This window comes from Erpetoichthys calabaricus, chromosome 1 (assembly GCF_900747795.2).
Source record: "Erpetoichthys calabaricus chromosome 1, fErpCal1.3, whole genome shotgun sequence".
Classification (NCBI taxonomy): Eukaryota; Metazoa; Chordata; class Cladistia; order Polypteriformes; family Polypteridae; genus Erpetoichthys; species Erpetoichthys calabaricus.
In genome coordinates, this window is record NC_041394.2 from 244783646 (window position 1) to 244803645 (window position 20000).

Below are 20000 nucleotides of genomic sequence, written 5' to 3' on the forward strand. Positions count from 1 at the left end.
CCATGACTCCTTTGCTTCTGCTGTTTCAGAGGCGCGTTGTAGGCGCCTTCGTCCATTGTTTTTATCCATACGGGCTCGTTTTTGTATTTCCGTTAGTTGAGCTGTTTCTTTTTGGAGCCGTGACTTCTTTGCTTCTGGTGTTTCTGAAGCGCGTTGTAGGAGCCTCCGTTTATTGTTTTTATCCATGCGGTCTTGTTTTTGTTTCTCTGTGGCTGTGTCGTTAGGTACAACTCTTACTTTTAATACTGAATTACCGTTATGTGATTCAAATATGCCACACTGACTGCTGGCACAGTGGATTGGAGCAAGTTTAGTTTCCAGGTTGTGTTGTTTGGGCGCATCTATGCGGTCTCATACAGGTTGTGTTGTTTGGGTGCCACCTACCCATTCTGGGAAGCCACTGGGTTTGACTCTGGGGCGCTCTGGCGCATGCGCCTCGGTGCGTCCTGCGTCCATGCATATATTAAACTGTCGTTTAGTAATAGATTATTTTGCATGGAATTTCTACATAATATTTACACATTTTGAAGATGCTATAGATATTGCTTATAAAATGTTCTTATCTAAACATTAGATTAGGCATTTGTGATGGGCTTTATTATTTTAAACAATCCTATAAAACTGTACATATTTTAATAAAACCATGACCTGTATTCAATTATGAGACATAAATTTTAAATTATGAGACATAAATTTTAAATGCCTTGGGCAGTTTTAGTTTTTAGTAATTGAATGGATGTTTGCTTAATTGCAACTTAAAAAGAACTTTGATTAAAATAACTTGTTCTTAGAAAACGCATAGCAAAGGGTGAGAATCTCTAATCCGAAATGCCTCAGTCCAGAATTATTTCAGATCCTCTCTTTTAGATATTTTCTGATTTTGAAATATTTGCATATGTGTAATGAGGTAACTTGGGGGACACCCTTGATCAAATAGGAAAATGCAGTCAGCCAGCTAAATAACAATTCACACATGTAATAATTCATATCACTCAGCCATTGTATATATGCTTTATCACAATAAACATTAAACCTCAAAAATGATGAATATAATGTACAGACTGTATTTTACTTCCCTTTCAAGAGGGGCCAGATCTATGCATTTTCACTATTTGGTTTTTACATACGTTTATACATGCTACCTGTTGTCATTTCTCAGGGGAACTGCAGGGCAGTTCAAGAATATTTCAACTAGCCTTCACTCCGTCATGCCCACTGTGCCAGAAGCCATTAACAGACCAATGAGACATTACATTCAATTTTTGTATGGTTTCGGTGCATATACATAAATGTTTTTGCCAACATGAGTCATCAATTTGCAGCAGCATCCAGTTTTCCTAATGTAATAGTATTTTATTGAACTTGTATTGCAATAAGGACACCTAGCAAAAATGAAGCAGCTTTTGTGAACAATAAGAATTAATGTTAGAACAATCTAGATGAGAATAGGCCATTCAGCCCAACAAAGCTTGCTAGTCCTATTCATTTAATTCTAAAGTAACATGGGGACTCTCACTTGATAGTTGATTAAGTTGCTTTTTTTGGCATTTTCTGGTTCATGGGAGATGCCAACCTCAGTCGTCAATCGTATGTCCTAGCTTCATGGTGCTTTGTGGAGGGCAACCCACAACTCTTTGCTCAGAATGAGCAAGTCTGTTTAGAATCGGCACATGTATTGATTGCATTCACTCAGTGGTAAAAAAAAAAAAAGTAGAGTGAACATTGATGGTATGTCTGAGCTCAGAAAGTTTCAGAGTTGGGAATTTCGAATTAGGGGATACTCAACCTGTATTAAATGCTAAGAACTAAAGCATGAATTGTATGTATACCTAGAAACCTAAATGGAAAATAACTAAGAAGAAGCAGCTTAATACTAGACAAAAGGCTGCTAGGCTAATTGTGAAAGAGGATAAATGGCTTCTATTTATATACTGTTACTTCATCCTGGGAATGAAAAGAACTCCTTTTCTCACCTTTTAGAAAGACTTATTTTTCTACCATTTGTTAACCCAAAAATGTTCAAGCAGTAAGATTTAATTCTGTGCCAATAGGAGAAATTTGCTTTGTATTTATAATTATATACTAAGTGGACTCCATGTTTTTTGTCTCTGCCATTTAATAGTATTTTAGCTTGTTCAGGATTTTATATTGTGTCTTTATTTGGAGTGTCGACTGCAAACTTTACGTAGTAGTTGAAATCTCGAGCTTTAGGAGCACACATTCAGTGCATCACGCTGTACTAAATACAATTTTAATATTTTCCCCTCCAATAACAGACAGAAAATGTGGACTTAGTTTAGACTAGAAAGACGATGCATGCTAGATATTTGTCAGTGCTCACTTTGTTTTTACATTATTGGTGGATGAGAAACTGAGGTTTGTCGTTATAGTACTGGCAACTTGAGTTTGTTGACCCAATGAAGTTGCCAAGTTGCATTAACAACATTCTATTTGAAATACCTCATTTGTATAAATGCTACGCTAAGAAAATAAGTTTGAAACAGTTGCTTTCTTGGAAAGTAGAACTTTGAACTTTATAATATATTCAAATTGTGTGAGATTTTGTTTTTAAACTAAACAAATGTTGATAGTGAGCTTTACGACCAACTAAAGCAAAACCAGACTAATGGCACTTATCTGAGTTCATCTACTTCAGCTAGGTGGTCCCAAAATTTCTCCCTGCTTTCCCTTGTGTTTTAGACCCTCTCTTTCATGTCCTTTGACACTCCATCCTGTTTCTATCTGTTAACGTTCCACTTGGCTATATCCTGTACATCTTTCTCACGGATCACTCCACATCTTCATTCGGTCACTCTTCTGACTTACAGCCCACTCACCCGTCTTACTTTTGATCTCCCTTAACAACACAGCTAATCACCTTCACACCAGTCCACTCCCCTTAATCCTCTCGGTGGAACTCTGCACCTTGCTTAGAATTGGCAGCAGAGCTCATCGAATTTTTTTTTTCTCATTTTTTGCTATGATTACCATGGCCTGACCCATTCCCCTATCCACATTTGGCTTCCTACGCAAATTGCAGTACTTCTAAGCACAAATGTATTTCTAAAAATGTCAGCATTCCATATTCCACTCTCCTTAGATCAAAGATTTTGCTTGACTGCAGATACCCCATTCACATCTTTATTAGCATTTATATCAACACTTTTGCTATCTTCTTTCATGTGTTCTGTCCCTTTACCCATTCTTTCCCAGCATTCATCTTGCTGTTTTATAGTTCTTTTATTGCATGATTTTCTGTTCAGGCTCATTTAATTGTGAAGTTTCATGTACCTCTCTAAACACCTTTATCGCTCATTTTCACAAAAGTTGTGCCACACTTTTACCTAAACTGTAACAATTCCTGACCACCATTCATGCTACTTCATCCCCCTACACTTGGAGACACTCGTCTGGCTGGTTTATTAACCTCCCTAGCATTAAAACTTTTCTCAAAAAAGTAAAAAGTGTTGCATTTGTTGGCTTTAGTGAGAAGTCAAGTAATCAATCAAGTTTACATCTTGCCTGAAGAAGGGGCCTGAGTTGCCTCGAAAGCTTGCATATTGGAATCTTTTAGTCGGACAGTAAAAGGTGTCATTTTGCTTGACTTATCACTATATCCATAAATGGTTAACACGGTACAAACACCCTAGTATTTTTTGGCTTGAAAACTTACATTTTTATTAAATCTAATATTTCTACTGTAAAATGTGCAAAACACTAAAAGTGCAAATTCAGAAGTGTAGAAAGTATGATATAAAAATAATAATGTGAACAGCACACTGCTCATGTGCATGTTCACCGACCGTTTGTTTCACTGCCTGAAGACAGATTCACCTCGACTTCACTACAATGATGAGACGTGTTTCTGACAAGACGTCTTTATGAGGCTACGAGAAGACATGTCTACATCTTTGCATGAGTAATGCTTGACACTTTTACAGCCTGAGCAAAGCCCGGGTCTTGCATAAGGCACATCTATACTGTTGGATGAGTGAAACTAACACATTTAGCTCTGTTTTTACAGCCCACGTCTAACGCTATTTGATATATTTTGTTCTGTCTGGTGGTTGGTCTTCGTTTGCCTTCCAGCACAGTTTGCATCTATTTTTCATTTATCATGAACACCGTACTGAATTTTGCCAACTCATCCACTGCTTTTAACTTCCTTACCATTATGTTTACTCCTGGAAAAATGAGCCAGAAAGGAGAAATGTTTTCAATATAAAAAATATTTTTATTATGTGTAACAGAAACATGTAAACAACACATAAGAAATGTATGTCTAGTGTTCACCGCTGTACTGCTGCAGATTTGGAACACGTCTTTCTTGTGATATACTATGAAACCAACAATAATACACTGCCAGATGTCACAACAGGGCCAGTATAAATGTGCTCTTTGTGACCTTTTATCTTATTTGTGAATGAGAGGGTAGACGGTCAGTTCCCGGTCTACAAGATGGAAATGCCCCCATAGTCTTATTGTAGGCTACCACAGCGCAAGGCTTGTAGAATTCCACATTTCTCATGAGACTAATAACAGTTGCTGCATTTTGAACGATGCCTAAGGGGCTAAAGTCTTTCTTGTATTTCCACTTTATTGCAATCATTGTGCCTTTTTGCCATTTAGATTCTGCATCCCACTGCAGCATTGTGCGACAACTGATGTCGCATGGCGGTTTGGTCATTCAGTGCCTTATGTGTCACAATCTGTGTCAACGTCTGATGACCGATTCACTTTGTCATCATTATCACTTGATTCAACCAATGGTTCAGTTTCAGTTTGCTCTTAGACTGGCTTTACTGCTTTTCATTTACATGCCATTATATATTTTGGACTATTGCTCCACCCCACTCATAAATATTAATGAGTTAACCAAATATTCATGGTTTGTTTTTTTTGCTGCCCTGAGAGTTACTCGGGCTTAACACTTTACATCAGATCATAACAGCCTAATGCGAGAGACGCATGGGTGATTAACACTATCTTGCGCTCAATTCAGACACCGATCCTTTGGGAGCTGCCACTCCTGTAGGCCTTGCTGTTTTACTTCCATTTGTGTTTAGTGCATTTGTGACAACTTTTTAGCAGAGACCAGCAGTTCAGGTCATTCTGTTTACTTCAAGCATTGTCAGAGCTGTTGGCTCGAATTTAATTTATGATAGTGTTGAGTATGGAGCGCTCTGGGACTGCAAGTTTATCTCTAAATTTAGATTCAGAAGAACTGGAAATATAACTGGAGAAGAGGTAGAGTTATGGATCAAGGGGTTAGTAGAAGAGGGAATGAAAATGAAAAACTGGGTATGTGAGAGCAAAACACACCCATGGTTCTGGTAGAACAGTGAAGGCAAAGCTCTGGTTGCTGTGTTAGGGGCTACAGAGTGGTCAGTATGAAGGTAGGCGTCACAGTGAAATTTGTTCAAGGATGACTGGCGAATGTTGTCTTGGCATACGATGCCCAGGTTAGTGAACTACAAGACGAGGTAACCCACCCATGAGTCTGAACTGGTGTAAGTGGGTTTTTGAGAACACTGTGTTGTTACACGCAGATGATGGCTGGACATGAGGAGCGATGGTGGGCCTTAGCTTAGGTATGATGAATGGTGACTGGGAGAGAGCCAGCATCATGATGCAGTTTTGAAGCTGTCTTATCCATTGAGTGATAGTTGCATCTCTCTTTAGCTTTTTGAGATGCTTTCTTTGCTAGCAGCAGGCCTGAGCTAAATGATGGGACACCACAGAGTGAATTCATCAGCAGAAACAAAATGGTTTCCTCACCAGAATTTGCACAGTGTGAAGGGTGAATGTAAACGGTGGTGAAGCTTGGAGATGTGCAAGAAAGCTGCTGATGGGGCTGACTAATTCCTGAGCAGCCATTGTGGCAGAGAGGACCCTGGGATCTATTGAGGCAATGGAAAGTGTCGAAGAAAGAAAGGAAATTGTGTTGGCTGGTGTTAGCAGCATGTTTGATCACTTGTTCAAGAACGTAGAGGTGCTCTCTGGAAAACTGCGTGTCTCACAAAATCTGATAGTGGCACAGAGATCAACTTTGGTCAGAGACTTAAGGAATACTAAGATGAAGCGTATGTCAACAATTTTGGCAGCATAGCGTGAGTGAATGTAGGAACATCAGGTGTGAAATGAAAAGTGGTAGGTGCAGAAGAATGTCTGGTGAAGATCAAAAGGTTCATATGATTGGATGAAAGGAACTAACACGACACAAGATGAGGAGCAGCAGGCAAATAGTGACGGTGAGGAGTGAAGGCTGCAAAGAAGCAAACTGAAATTACTAGAAAAGCAGCACTAAAAGCTAAATGGTGGGTTGATTCAAGAAAAGGTACAGAAAGAGGACAGGAGGTGGAATGAGTTTAGGGTTTATAACAGAAAAGGGAGAGCAGTCATCGGATCACTAAGAACAGAAATATGGCTGAAGGAGGAACTTGAATGGGGCACAGATGTTAATAGAAAACAGCTAAGAGTTTCAGTTTTGTGTAGTCCAGCATCAGACTTGTGACATGTGAAATGTTAAGGGATGCGGCCTTCTCCTCAGAATTCAGGAAGCCATGAAGTTCAGTTAGGGTTCCATATGTTTAATAGGCTCTGAACCGGGCTGTTTGTGGGCATAGGCTGTTCAGGCAAGGGCCTGCTAGTGGTCAGGGCACATTACTGCAGCCCTCTGTAGAGATTCCTATCCGTATTTTGTTTAGAAAAATTTGTCCAGACCGGATTACATTCTGCCTGAAGAAGGGGCCCGAGTTGCCTCAAAAGTTTGCATATTGTAATCTTTTTTTAGGTAGCCGATAAAAGGTGTCATTTTGCTTGACTTCTCATTGCATCCATAATGGTTAACACGGTACAACACCCGGTTACTTTATGAGAGAAATTAATGGCAGTTTAGGTCCTGCTTACCTCAAGAAGAATGGCAAACGTTTCGATTTTGACTGTTTTGTATGTTGGCACTGTGAGGACTGCTATATTTAAAAAAAAAAAAAAAAAATGTCCTCCTAAACTCACTCCCTCACTCCAAATTCCATTGTCGCTGATCTTGAGCTGAAGCCACATGTGGACGATTATTGCTATTTAATTCTTTAAATAAATGCTTTTGCAGTCCGCTGCATGGGATTTGTGGTATGTCTGCTGGCAGCTTGGTGGCCATGACTTAGACATGTATGTTTACAGCAAAGTCATTGAAAAAGCAAGGGATAACCACCATAATGGCAGAAAAAACAGAAGGGCAGCAATATCTGCTAAGAACCAAGCACAGAACAAAAGGTGATTAAGCATAAGACGACAAGATGCTAGAAAACTTAGATAAGCAAGAATGTAATTCTGAGTGTAAAATTTTGGGAAGCGGAAACCTGGTGGCCATAAACAAAGGCAAAGTGAGTATGAAACCAAGTGATGACCACTATAACAGCTGAAAGGAAAAGAACAGCTGAATCTGTTAAACACATCACAGGTGATTAAGTGACGAGAAAAGTGAGTGACAGTTTTGTGTTTATTGTGTGGCGCCTGGCCCGGGATCCCCCTGTGATAGAAGGACCGGGGGAGAGGGCATATTCAGGGCAATACCTCCCCAGGAACACGACAGAGCAATTCCACTCCCCCCCCACCCACCCACCCTTAAAAGCTCAACCCTGCTGGGGGCTGTGGCCACTGCCACCTGGACAGTTTCTGAGCCTTGGGTTGCAACCCTTGTGCCACAACCAGAAGTGCTGCCGGAAGAGGATCTGGGAGGACCTGGAGCACTTCTGGGTACCCTATAAACGGGGCCACCTCACTCTATTCAAGGAGCCAGAGTCGGGACGAGTGGAGGCAGCAGAGAAAGAGAGAAGGAAGAAAGGACTGTGTTTTGGTTTTGGTGCTTTGTGTACTGTGCTCTGTAGTGGGAAGCAAAGAAATAGTGCTGCCCCACTTGAAATAAACATGTGCTGGACAGAACCAGTTCTCTCCCATTTGTCTGTGTTGTGTAGGGTGACTGGTACACCCCCTAGTGGTCCACAAATGATCATCAAGCTTTATTAAATGTAAATAAAGGACAGCGAAGTGACTGCAAAACCAACATAAGTACAATAATGACAGAAAGAAGAGTGGCAGCATCTGCTGAGAGTCTAGCAAATTGCAGAAGGTGATTAATTGACAAAAAACAAGAACAAAAACAAGCAACTGAACCACACTGACAAGCAAGAAGTAATCCTGAATATAGAGGAATTGAGGAACAAACGTGAGGGTTCATAGGCATGCAAGACAAAGTCCAGGATACAGAATGGAAGAATGTCCCCAGAAATAGAAAAGCACGACAACTGAGAAGATCGTCACAGAGTTGAAACTTCCAACAAAATGAAAGCATTGCTTTTACATCCTTACATCAATTGTTTAGCAAAGTTACATTGTATGAGGAAGTCAGGAGTGGCAGAAGTACGTAAGAGTTATACAGGATATGCACGAGGGCAGTGCGACAGTGGTGAGGTCTGCGGTAGGAGTGACGGATAAATTCAAGTTGGAGGTGGGATTACATCAGGGATCGGCTCTGAGCCCTTTCTTATTTGCAATGGTGATGGACAGGTTGACAGACGATATTAGACAGGAGTCCCTGTGGACTATGATGTTTGCTGATGACATTGTGATCTGTAGCGATAGTAGGGAGCAGGTTGAGGAGACCCTGGAGAGGTGGAGATATGCTCTAGAGAGGAGAGGAATGAAGGTCCGTAGGAACAAGACAGAATACACGTGTGTAAATGAGGGGGAGGTCAGTGGAATGATGAGGATGCAAGGAGTAGAGTTGGCGAAGGTGGATAAGTTTAAATACTTGGGATCAACAGTACAGAGTAATGGGGAGTGTGGAAGAGAGGTGAAAAAGAGAGTGCAGGCAGGGTGGAATGGGTGAAGAAGAGTGTCAGGAGTGATTTGTGACAGACGGATATCAGCAAGAGTGAAAGGGAAGGTCTACAGGATGGTAGTGAGACCAGCTATGTTATATGGGTTGGAGACGGTGGCAATGACCAGAAAGCAGGAGACAGAGCTGGAGTTAGCAGAGTTAAAGATGCTAAGATTTGCACTGGGTGTGACAAGGATGGATAGGATTAGAAATGAGTACATTAGAGGATCAGCTCAAGTTGGATGGTTCGGAGACAAAGTCAGAGAGGCGAGATTGTGTTGGTTTGGACGTGTGCAGAGGAGAGATGCTGAGTATATTGGGAAAAGGATGTTAAAGATAGAGGTGCCTGGCAAGAGGAAAAGAGGAAGGCCTAAGTGAAGGTTTATGGATGTGGTGAGAGGACATGCAGGTGATGGGTGTAACAGAACAAGATGTAGAGGACAGAAAGATATGGAAGAAGATGATCTGCTGTGGCGACCCCTAATGGGAGCAGCTGAAAGAAGAAGAAGGCATTAATGATGGGACCAATGTCAAGCTGTATTTTTAGTGTTGAAAGCAAGAGAACGTGTTGCCAAAAATGGAAAAATTCTACTTGCTGTAGGTGAGCCACCAGATGTAATAAATACATTATGACTTTTAGAAGAACTGAAAGAAGTAACTATCAAGTGACAAAGACTTTACTATTGTTTATACGGTATATAACCTTTTATAGCATTTACTTTAGGACTACAGGTCCACGTGCTTCACTAGTTCATTTGAAGAAGAACAGAGGGATGCACATGGCTAGAAACAATGATCGGGGACACAGTAAGATGAACTTCAGATGATATTAAAAGGTTTAAAGCACTGATTCCCAAAGTGGTCTATATGGACCCCCAGGGGTCGATTTTGACTTGCAGGGGGTCTATGTCAGCGAGAAAAATAATTGGGGGTGCACAAGATGTAAATGGTGGTCCACGTGAGCGGACACAACATGTAAGAATTTTACTAGGTTCTGATTTGTTTCGTTCCAAATCCAAATATTTACTTGCATTTTGTGTCTTTTCAATAAAGGTATGAATAAAAATTGCACATGTTTTTCTTTTTTTACAATTGTCCACTCTACAAAAAACCCTATGAAAGTAAGCAGCACTGTGTCAGTTGCCAAAAACACATTTGAAGTTAATAAGTTTAGGAAAATTCAATATTAGTCAGGTCTATGAAAAACAAAAAAATTGTTAAGTGGTGTACGGGGCAAAAAAGTTTGGAAACCTCTGGTTTAAAGTATGCCAAGAAAACAATCCCAAAGCCACTGCACTACCACCACCAGCCTTTTCTGTTGTTTAGGCCGTTTATTCTGCAGTGCCGCTATAGCCCGCTCACTTCAAGGTCCAAAATGTACGTTCATAGATGCGCTTCTGCACACCAGTACTGTAAAGAGCAATTCATGGAGTACATGTAGGTTTCTGTTAGATTGAACAAGCTTAGTCATTCTTGTCTGACGTCTCTCACACACAGAACTGCTGCTTATCAAACACATTTTGTTTAGCACACACAATTCTCTGTAAACTATTTTTTATTGTGATGTGCACAAGTCTGGAATCTCCACATCTGTTACCAATAATCAGAGCTGCTAAGGTAATACGTCCTTTCAGTCCACTGTAAGTTTTGAACTAAGAATGACAGCCTAGCCTTTTTGTTTTTCTGCCCGATTATCCGATGAGGAAGACTCAGTTCACAGTAACAAGCGGGCGTACCTAATATAGTGGCCTAATGCTTTAATATGCTGCTCTTTTTTTGGCTTTTCTCTTTATGTGGTTCATGTTATGCACTGTTTAAATTCTTTACCCATTATAATATTGACTTCCATTTATTACTCATTTAAACAACAAAAAAGAAGGAAATTGAGTATTTTACTTACATACAGTGCTCTTCTTGTAGCCATGTTCTCCAGCTGCCCCTTTGCAAGCTAACAGACTGCACATTGCAATGTCAGGAATTCTTCTCAATGTTTCCCCACCTTCAGTTTGTTCAGTGATAACAAGACAAGTAAAACCTGGGGGTCTGAACGTCAAAGAACTTGTCATAAATGGTAAAAGAGAATCAAAAGCTTTGTACTGTAAAACAACTTTCTTTTTATTGAGGTACAATTATCAAAAAAGAAAAAAAAAATGAGGTAACAATTTGCATAGTATTTTCAGAAATTTACATTGGACAAAAAAAATATTCAAGACAAAACAGGCTACAGAACACTGAATCATAATTATTTTTGTTTTAAATCAAGCATGTCACAAGTCAAGTCTGCTGCTTCGACTTCAGTGTTCTGAACTAACAGATTGACTTCCTTTGTAGTCTGACTGCGAGTTTGTACAATACAGCAATTTTGGAAGAACAAAAGCAAATCGTAAAGGTCAAATACATCCAGCAAATCAATTAACCTGCCTCGACTTTTTAATTTTTTTTTTACTTTTTAAAACATTTTATAAAAACTGAACATATTTTACCAAGAGTTGCTGCTTACAAAAATATTTTCCAAAATCCTTTAATTTCTGTTAAACAAAAGCTAAAAACTGTTCATCTCTATGAAACCAAAAATAAAAAATGTTCATCAAAAAAAAGAAAAGTGTATTGCACAAGCAGACAATGAAGATACGTACCAGGTTTTCAACATTCAGTCCTTTTAACAGAGAAGAGAAAATCCCTGCAGTGTTTCTTGTAACTTGGATTATGGCGTCGTCCAAGTGCTAAACATGGGCTTCCTCCTTCCAGATCAAATGAAAAAGAACGACAACACTTCAGCGGTTTACCAACATAGGCAAACACACCAACGGCCAGGTGGGGACTCGCCAAACATTCGCAAATGCAATATGCATTCACAACAAATCAAATGACACAACATGTAAAATTTCCTATAACTTTGTTGGGACCCCAACCAGCGTTGTGTCCTGCCTGGTGCCCAAGCCATTACATGGGTGGCGTGGCGGATGGATGGATGGATGAACGTTAATCTTCAATCCCCTGTCACCCTGAATTGGACTAAGTGGTTTCGATAATGTCTTAAAGTTTAGGTGTCTCACTTTATTTGTGTCGGGGAACAACAACAAAATCAACATTAACATAAGAACAAGCGCCATGAGTAATTTAACAGTGGGCTCTGAAATGGAGATGAGAACCGAACTGGCGTAAACCGAACAGCCAACCAACATTTAAACTCCACGAGCAGATTTCACTAATTGTATGTAAGCAGTTTAAAGCATAAAGACGCGCATTACTTATGCTGTTTGCAGTTTAGCAAATTGATGCAGCAATCTTTAATTAATGCTGTATTTGTAATAGATAGATCACACCTTATCATATGTCCTTTAGTCTTTTCAGAGATTAAGGGGTTGAGTTTTAATATAGATATTTTTTTAATCTGCCCAGTTTGTTGGCACCATTATTATGCTTTGTGCATTTCCTACTCTGCTGTAAACCTTGAACACATCTAAACCTACTTTACAAAGTATGGCATTCGGTTGATAAGAGTGATGGATTCAGCACGTCACATTTCATGGATGGAACAGACCTGATAATAAAGGGTTCATAGTTATCACGTTTAACTAAAACACATCTTCAGTTACTTAGGAAATGTGGACAGTACCCTGACAGAGAGATTCATGCTGCTGCCTCACAGATCCAGAATCCTGGGTTTACTTCTCAGACTTATTGCTATCTGTGTGGAGTTTGCATGGGCTTCCTGTGGTTATGTGGCTCATTGTCTATGCAGTTTTTCTTACATCTTAGGCTATTGGAGAATTCTAAACTGACCAAGTCCGAGTGTGTGAGTGCAGACACAGGCCTGTCATTTGGTTCCTGCTTTGTGTCTGATGCTGTCTGTCTGGCTTCACACTAGCTTAAACAGAAAAATGAACACAAGACAGACAGAGAAAGAGAGAGAAGAGATGTATGGTGTAACGTTTAAATAAAAATACATAAACAAAGAGCTCAAAATGGTTTAAAGCATAGGTGTCCAACTCTGGTCCTGGTGGGCTGCAGTGGCTGCTGGTTTTCATTGTAACCATCTTCTTAATTAGTGAGCCATTTTTGCTGCCAATTAACTTGTTTTGCTTAGTTTTAATTGACGTGACTCAGACCCCTTAGTTGTTTCTTTTTTTTTAATGAGCAGCCAAACAATAATGAGACACAAAACAAGATGCCACATGACAAGTTAACATGAAAATAAAGAAAGGTGAAGGTATCAGTCATGTTGGTCACCAAAACATCTTGATGGTGGTCTTAGAAAAAACAGAAAATCAGCAGTCTACTGTGGCAGAATGAGAGCAGCAACAAGTCATGATATTCAATAACGGTTTTAATTAACAGCAGCAATTGGCTTCTCATTAAGAAACTGGTTGGAGTGAAACTGGCTGGGGTTTGACGTTCCAATTAGTTGGTCATCTGTTGGCTCGTTTCACATCTCATTTCTGTTTGGCTGCCATCTAATGAAGAATCCTTAAAAAGAGGGCTATGAAAATGAAGGGAAAAGATGTTAATTAGCAATGAAAACTGCTCACTGATCAGAAAAGGGGTTAGAATGAAAACCTGCAGCCACTGCGGCCCACCAGGACCGGAGTTGGACACCCCCGGAACTTTAAAGGGATAGTTTTTGCACTTGTGTAAATGCACACTGTAAACTTTAAGGAAGCCGGAATACCCATCAGTCACTTCAATACAAAGGGTTCCCCCCAGTAACAGAGGCAGAGTTAGCACTGTGTGGGACAGCGACATTTGTGAAGTGTATGGCACCCAGCATTGAGCTGGAAGCTCGTCTGATTAAAGTTCCAACAAAAACACACGAGGATCGTCTTTATAACGTGTAAATCTGCATGTCTTGTAAAAGCAGAAAGTCAATAAAAGGGTATAAACATATAGCTACTTGCACCAAAACTGTTTCAGCAACACGTTCAAGTGTAAAAATAAAAGACGTGTTGTGAACACGTTTGTGAACCCTTTAGAATGTCAGGTATTCTGGTGACTGACTGAACGTGACCCTTCCTATCAAAAGAGGACAATAATCAATCGGACTAAACCAACAATGCCCAAAAAGCAGATATTGTCATATTTATATTGAACACATCCAGCCGACTTTCACTGTGTCTGCTGGAAAGAGGATGTGCGCAGTACCACTATACAATGGTCATCTCAGCAATCAGAGACACAAGCTCAAATCAATGAGAATAAAGTACAAGTCCGCAGGGGTAAATGGGGAAAAGAAAAAAATCCCAAATATTTTTTGAGGAAGGGGCAAAAAAAAAAAACCAGACACACACACACACACACACAACAACCCAGAACTATTAATATAAAAGGCTATTTTACTGATCTCTAGTGCAATCCATCATACCCCATCTCACACTAGCTATGTCAGCGGGTCCAAGGATGTGCAGACCTCCCATGCATTGGGTTAATGCCAGAGCTCATGTCTTCCTTGTAAGGAAAACACTGAAATACTAAATTTAATTAGTGATTTGACGGATATGGGGAATTTAACATATTGAGTTTTAAACTGATTAGTTTGTTATGTGAAGGAGCATCATGTGGCAGAAAATATTACTGTTATGTCCGTTTGTGGGGGTCTGATCTAACTAAGTACAGGTAGTCGTCGACTTCTGACCACATTTAGGTTCTGAAAGACCTGCTTGTAAGTCCATCTGGACACAAGACACACCGGTTTATGTGTTCAAACCTGACCATATGTGTAGTACTGTCCCTTAAGTTATATTGTTTGTTTTATATCTTTTTTATCATCATTCTTAGCATATTGTACAGATTTTCTATTCCTTTTTGTAAATTATTTCTTTGTTTTATCATTTTGTTTCATTATTACTGTTGCCTGGTTGGGTGCTGAACTTTTAACAGCTTCACTGCTTCTTTTTGTCTGCGTTATGTTATGTCATCAGTGTAAGCTTCTCCCAGGGTTCACTGTGTTAACTCTGAGAGGAGGAATTGTACCGGAAGAGTTTGAGCACTCAAATGTTTTCTGTTTTAACATTTTGGCCTCTTAATAATAAACGTTAACAGATAAAGGAGTTCAGCGAGGTTTCATTGCCCCTTCGTGGCAGTTTGTTTGAATCGGCACATTGTAAGTAAAATGCAGAAGCTTTGGAGGTTAACTGGATTCAAACCCAAAGTGCAGCAGTACAGCGTGTGCAGTAAACACCGGTTACGATGGAATAACTTAAAGTCACATGCGATTGCATTCGCTTTCTTTCCTCTCTCAAACTGCTTGATCACCTTCATTTTTGGGTCACGATCAATTGCCTTTTCTCCTGTAATTGTAAGACAAATGTAACTGAAAGTAGTTAAGACCACTGTAGGTGATAAACTGAGATCGAGATGAACGAGTCACAGCATACAAAGCTGGCGGGCGAATACTGTTGTTTGCCCGTGAGACACGGTAGCAGTTTTAAGACACATAGGTCATAAAGTCGATGACTACCCGTCGTCATCCCACTCACTAGACATTGATCTATAAATGGCCCGAGGATAAATTTGCAACCTCAATACCCAAGTGGTTAGTAATCACTGTGGATTCTGTTACCCATGTCTATAGGGGAGTACCTGTCTGTGATCTGAGGCTTAACAGAATGTGCGATTTACACCGCAATAATGATCCTCAACATACAGTGGAACCTCGGGTCACGACCGTAATTCGTTCCAAAACTCTGGTTGCAACCCGATTTGGTCGTGACCCGAAGTAATTTCCCCCATAGGATTGTATGTAAATACAATTAATCCGTTCCGGACCGTACGAGCTGTATGTAAATATATATTTTTTAAAAGATTTTTAAGCACAAAAATAGTTAATCATACCATAGAATGCACAGTGTAATAGTAAACTAAATGTTTACTTACTTCTTCTGCTTGGGCTGTCTCGCTCGCTCTCTCTCTCTCACTCGCTCGCTGCACAGGGAAAGACTGAACACATGCGGAAATCATCGGCGCATACGAACCAGAAGGGAAACTGGCTTGTTCATCACCCGAGTGTGTGGTCGTGAACAGATGCAAAAGTTTGGCAAACTTTTTGGTTGTAACCCGATCTGTACGTGGTCCGAGACGTTCGTGACCTAAGGTTCCACGGTATAAGAAATTTGATACAAATTAATGACCATACACCAGCTAACACATTATGGCATAAGGTGATTTGTGCAGTTCGATTTAAAACAAATGGGTCAAAATAGCTGTTTAGCTGCCAAGAGAAATTATCAACAGGTTCACGAAACGTGTGGTTGGTGTTATTACTACTAAAGATGGTGTCAAACATTTAGTGAACCTAAGGGTCCAAAAATGGGACGTTAATGTATCAATGCATAAATTATTTTTCTTGTGTGTGTTTTTTATCAGATTCACTTTCTAACTTATTAGGACACAGATGAAGATCAGATCATAGTTTAGTTTAAATTAATGCATGAAGGAAGGATTCACGTATTCTCTCTCCACCGGACTATTCTGCTAGGATTTTTGCATACATGTAAAACGATTAATATGGATGAACTAAAAACTTTATTAGGAGTATTAAACAATTTGGATTAATGGCAAGTACTTTTTTGCTTTGATGAAGTAACAAGCACAAATAAAATGCAGAGGCCCCGGGTGAAGGATAAAAGGCCAAGAAAGGATTCACCCAGAAAAAAAATGTAGAAAAAAAGTGAAATCGATACATATCTGATTAAAACACCTTTGGGTGCTGTAAAGCAGTTGCACAGAAGTTAGCAACTGAATGCTGTTATCTCAAAATCCACAAAGTGCCCTGCAGCCTGTCCTCACGTGGGGAACCAGCTCAAGACATGTGATGTATGCTGGCTTGACAGCTAAATACGAAAGCAGAACTTATCATATCACATCGGAGCTCTGCAAAGCCCCAAGGCTATCATTTGTAAGACAGACAGCGATCACTATGACACCACATCTGACACATTTGATTTTACAGTTATATTCTGTACTACCAAAGCAGACTACATCTTTGGTCTGCAGAATGCCCCTGAACCTACACATTCAGATGGTGGTCCTACTACCTCTACCATGCGTGTTAAACTGTTGGATTATGAGCTATTTTGTGGCTAACTGAAAAAAGTAAGGCTGAACTAGAAAACAAAATGAATAACTGTAATTAAAGCACAATGGGGTGGGTCTCTTGCAAGACAGCTATGTAACTGACCTTTAAAAGCAGTTTCACATAATCAGAAAGTTTATATCTTGGTTGCTCTTTCCCCTTAAATGGTTCTTTAGTTACATCAGTACAAAGTTGTTGGTCTTGTATCAACATTTTCCTAAGCTTGTCAAAAGTCATTTGATGGACTGTAAAACATTTTAAACATATAAAAATGGTGTTGCTCTTTGTTAAAATACATCACAGTAAATGTCACCCATTTTCATCTTAAATCTCGGCAGTGCAGCCAAACTGTAAGATCATTATTCTAAGTACATTCTAAAAGGGGCTATTAAAACATAACCTACATTCCTAAGCTCCTCTGAATACAGAAGTGCACAGTCACTGAAACTGATCTGAAAGGTAAGTTGCTGGAGACATTACAAATCTCTTAATGAGAGTGGTACTGTAAAAGGAAGTTTGCAACAGAAACTTAACACTTCAAAAAAGAAAACACTTTTGGACAACATTGTCTAAAAGATGCAATATACAAAAAAGTGAGGTCTTTATCTGTGATTCCATTAAAATCAATTAACATTTTTATACACACTATTACTTTTCCAACAAAATTTAAAAACATTTTATTACAAAAACATTCTGTACACTAATTCACATAGGAAGGAAACGTAAAAACATTTCAATTGTACATAAAAAAGGTTCCTATTCACAAACTTTTAAAAAAGACAAGAAAGAGAGGCAAAGACGAAAATGCCTTTGGCTGTGCTGATGTTTTAAAGGGAAGGGTTACCCTTTCCAATGCAATGCTGGTGTTACGCTGCTGGATAATTTCCCCAGTGATTAACGAGACTGTGCTTTCTCCTGAGAAAAGCGCTGCGTGTAAAAAAGGATGTAGGCCTGCGCCTTGCACACTTCATCCACAGTGCAGATATTTAATTTTGAGTCATTGCAATGTACCCAGAATCCTGTAGATGAAAATACAAAAAAGGCAATAAGCACTTTAATATCCTACCCACCCTATCTGAAGCACCAGAACATGAGGTAAAGGCAATTTACACAATATTGCTCTGCTATGGGTCAAACGTTAATGAGTACAAATCTTCAGTATATGTCTTTTGAACAGTGCTCAATCTTTTTGCTTTAAAAATATCATCATGGCCAATGTAACAGCCACTCAGACCTTCAAACTTACCAGCCTCTCTTCCAGGGAAACCACGCACAATAAGAAGAAAGAATGTAAATGCAGTGTCTGCATGTGACAGAAATGAGCCATACTGAAGATTATTTTAATAGATGTTTAAATTTACAATACTAAACTATGAATTAAACAATATATAAAATAAGAACTTTAACAGAGGAACCCGAACTGCAAATATTGAAAACAATCCAAACCTAAACTGCGACTTTTAAATCTTAGATGGAAACCCATAAGAAGTAAGACCGATTAGCCTGCCAGCAATCACCATAGCCTGGGCCATTAAATGCTTAAATAAACAGGAATATAACATCTTTATCTAATACTTTTAATTTCTCAACCAATTGTACTGGAGATTGGTAGGTATTGATTTAAATTCTATTAATCCCACTTAATCTCTATTGTTATTAATCTGAACTTTCTATCTTTTACATCTTTTTTTTTTTTTTTTTTTTAAGAGAGGTCTTAAAAACACATTGCTCAACATATTTGGAATGCAAAACAACCTTATTTTTTAGCCTGGTGCATTAAAGTGTAGCATGGGCATCAGCCTGAGAAAAGAACACAATTTTGTAATGTTAACTTGACAATGTTTTTAAGATCATCAGTCATTTGTGTACAAGGTTAACTCCACATGGAGGGAGACCTTTAAATTTGGGGTGCATGCCGCACCATCACCTAGCCAAGATGCCTGCATTCCCAGGGAAACTGTCAAGATACAAGACCTCTGTGCACTGAAGAAGCTTCTACAGCAGATATGGACCCAAGTTTCATCATCATCATCTGGATCCATACAGTACTTTTGATACTACAGGTTGAGTATCCCTAACCCGAAATTCTAAAATCTGAACCTTTTAGACCATCGACATGACGCTACAAGTTGAAAATTTCACACCTGACCTCATTTGTCCATGCGGGGCTCTGACCAATGTTCACTTTAACTTTTTTCACTAATGAGTGGATGTGAATAGCACAAGTGCTGGCACTTAACAGTTCATGACTGATTTCTTCAATCACCCTTGGAATTTCAAGCAATGCACCAACACAGGAAAAATGAGCATAGGGGTGGGTTTGGCTTGGAAGAAAGTGGGCCTTTCTATAAAATTTATTTTTCATTTTAATCCACTGCTGTTTTGCTCTGGCAGAATGCTAAGTTTTATTATTGCAATGAAAGAAACAGTTCCTAACTTAATTCATCTAAAAGAGGGGGGCAGGTATATATCCATTATTTTTCCTTAATTTGTCACAACAACGTGACTGTATTGGTATGCAGAATTTATTTCGGAACAAACATAACAGGGTGATTTGTTGAGATAATAGATTTAATTTAAAAACTTTGAACCAAAAAATGAGGAGGACTACTGTTTTTGGAGCTGTTTGAAAGTTTTTATGCTGAACGCTTTTTCAGGTAACTGCCTATTTGTCAGCTTACATCAACAAAATATAATCTGATGGTACATTTTATTAGAAGCGTCAAGCAGTAATAAATGGGGTAGAATACAGAGCTCTTCTGAAATCTGTCGGCTCCTTCTCAGGCAAAAAAAATGTTTGATTTACAAAGTGTAACAGTATATGTTTTGTTATAAATATAATTACCATATTTTTCACTGGGGCAACTTGAAAATGCAATAATTAGGGTTTCTGTTTCACTGTGCCAGGGACCAGAGTTTAATTTCTTTTTTCCTCAGTCCCAAAGACAAGCATGTTAAGTCTGATGTTTACACTAAACTGGGCTACTCAGTGCATTAACATGCTCTTCAATAACCTGATTATTCATAGAAACTTGTGGTCTATAATGCCAT

The 20000-nt window shown here is 39.2% G+C and overlaps 2 protein-coding genes across 2 annotated transcripts in view; both read right to left on the reverse strand.

The window, feature by feature from the left end:
* The window catches only part of LOC127529042 (uncharacterized), a 481049-nt gene that overhangs the window by 69927 nt on the left and 391122 nt on the right, over positions 1–20000 (reverse strand). The window lies entirely within an intron of this gene.
* usp44 (ubiquitin specific peptidase 44) overlaps positions 10953–20000 on the reverse strand; it is an 88775-nt gene continuing 79727 nt past the window's right edge. Inside the window, exon 7 of the mRNA XM_028813507.2 lies at positions 10953–17968. Coding sequence (XP_028669340.1) covers positions 17844–17968 — 125 coding nt within the window. The 3' untranslated portion in view covers positions 10953–17843. The remainder of the gene's footprint in view (positions 17969–20000) is intronic.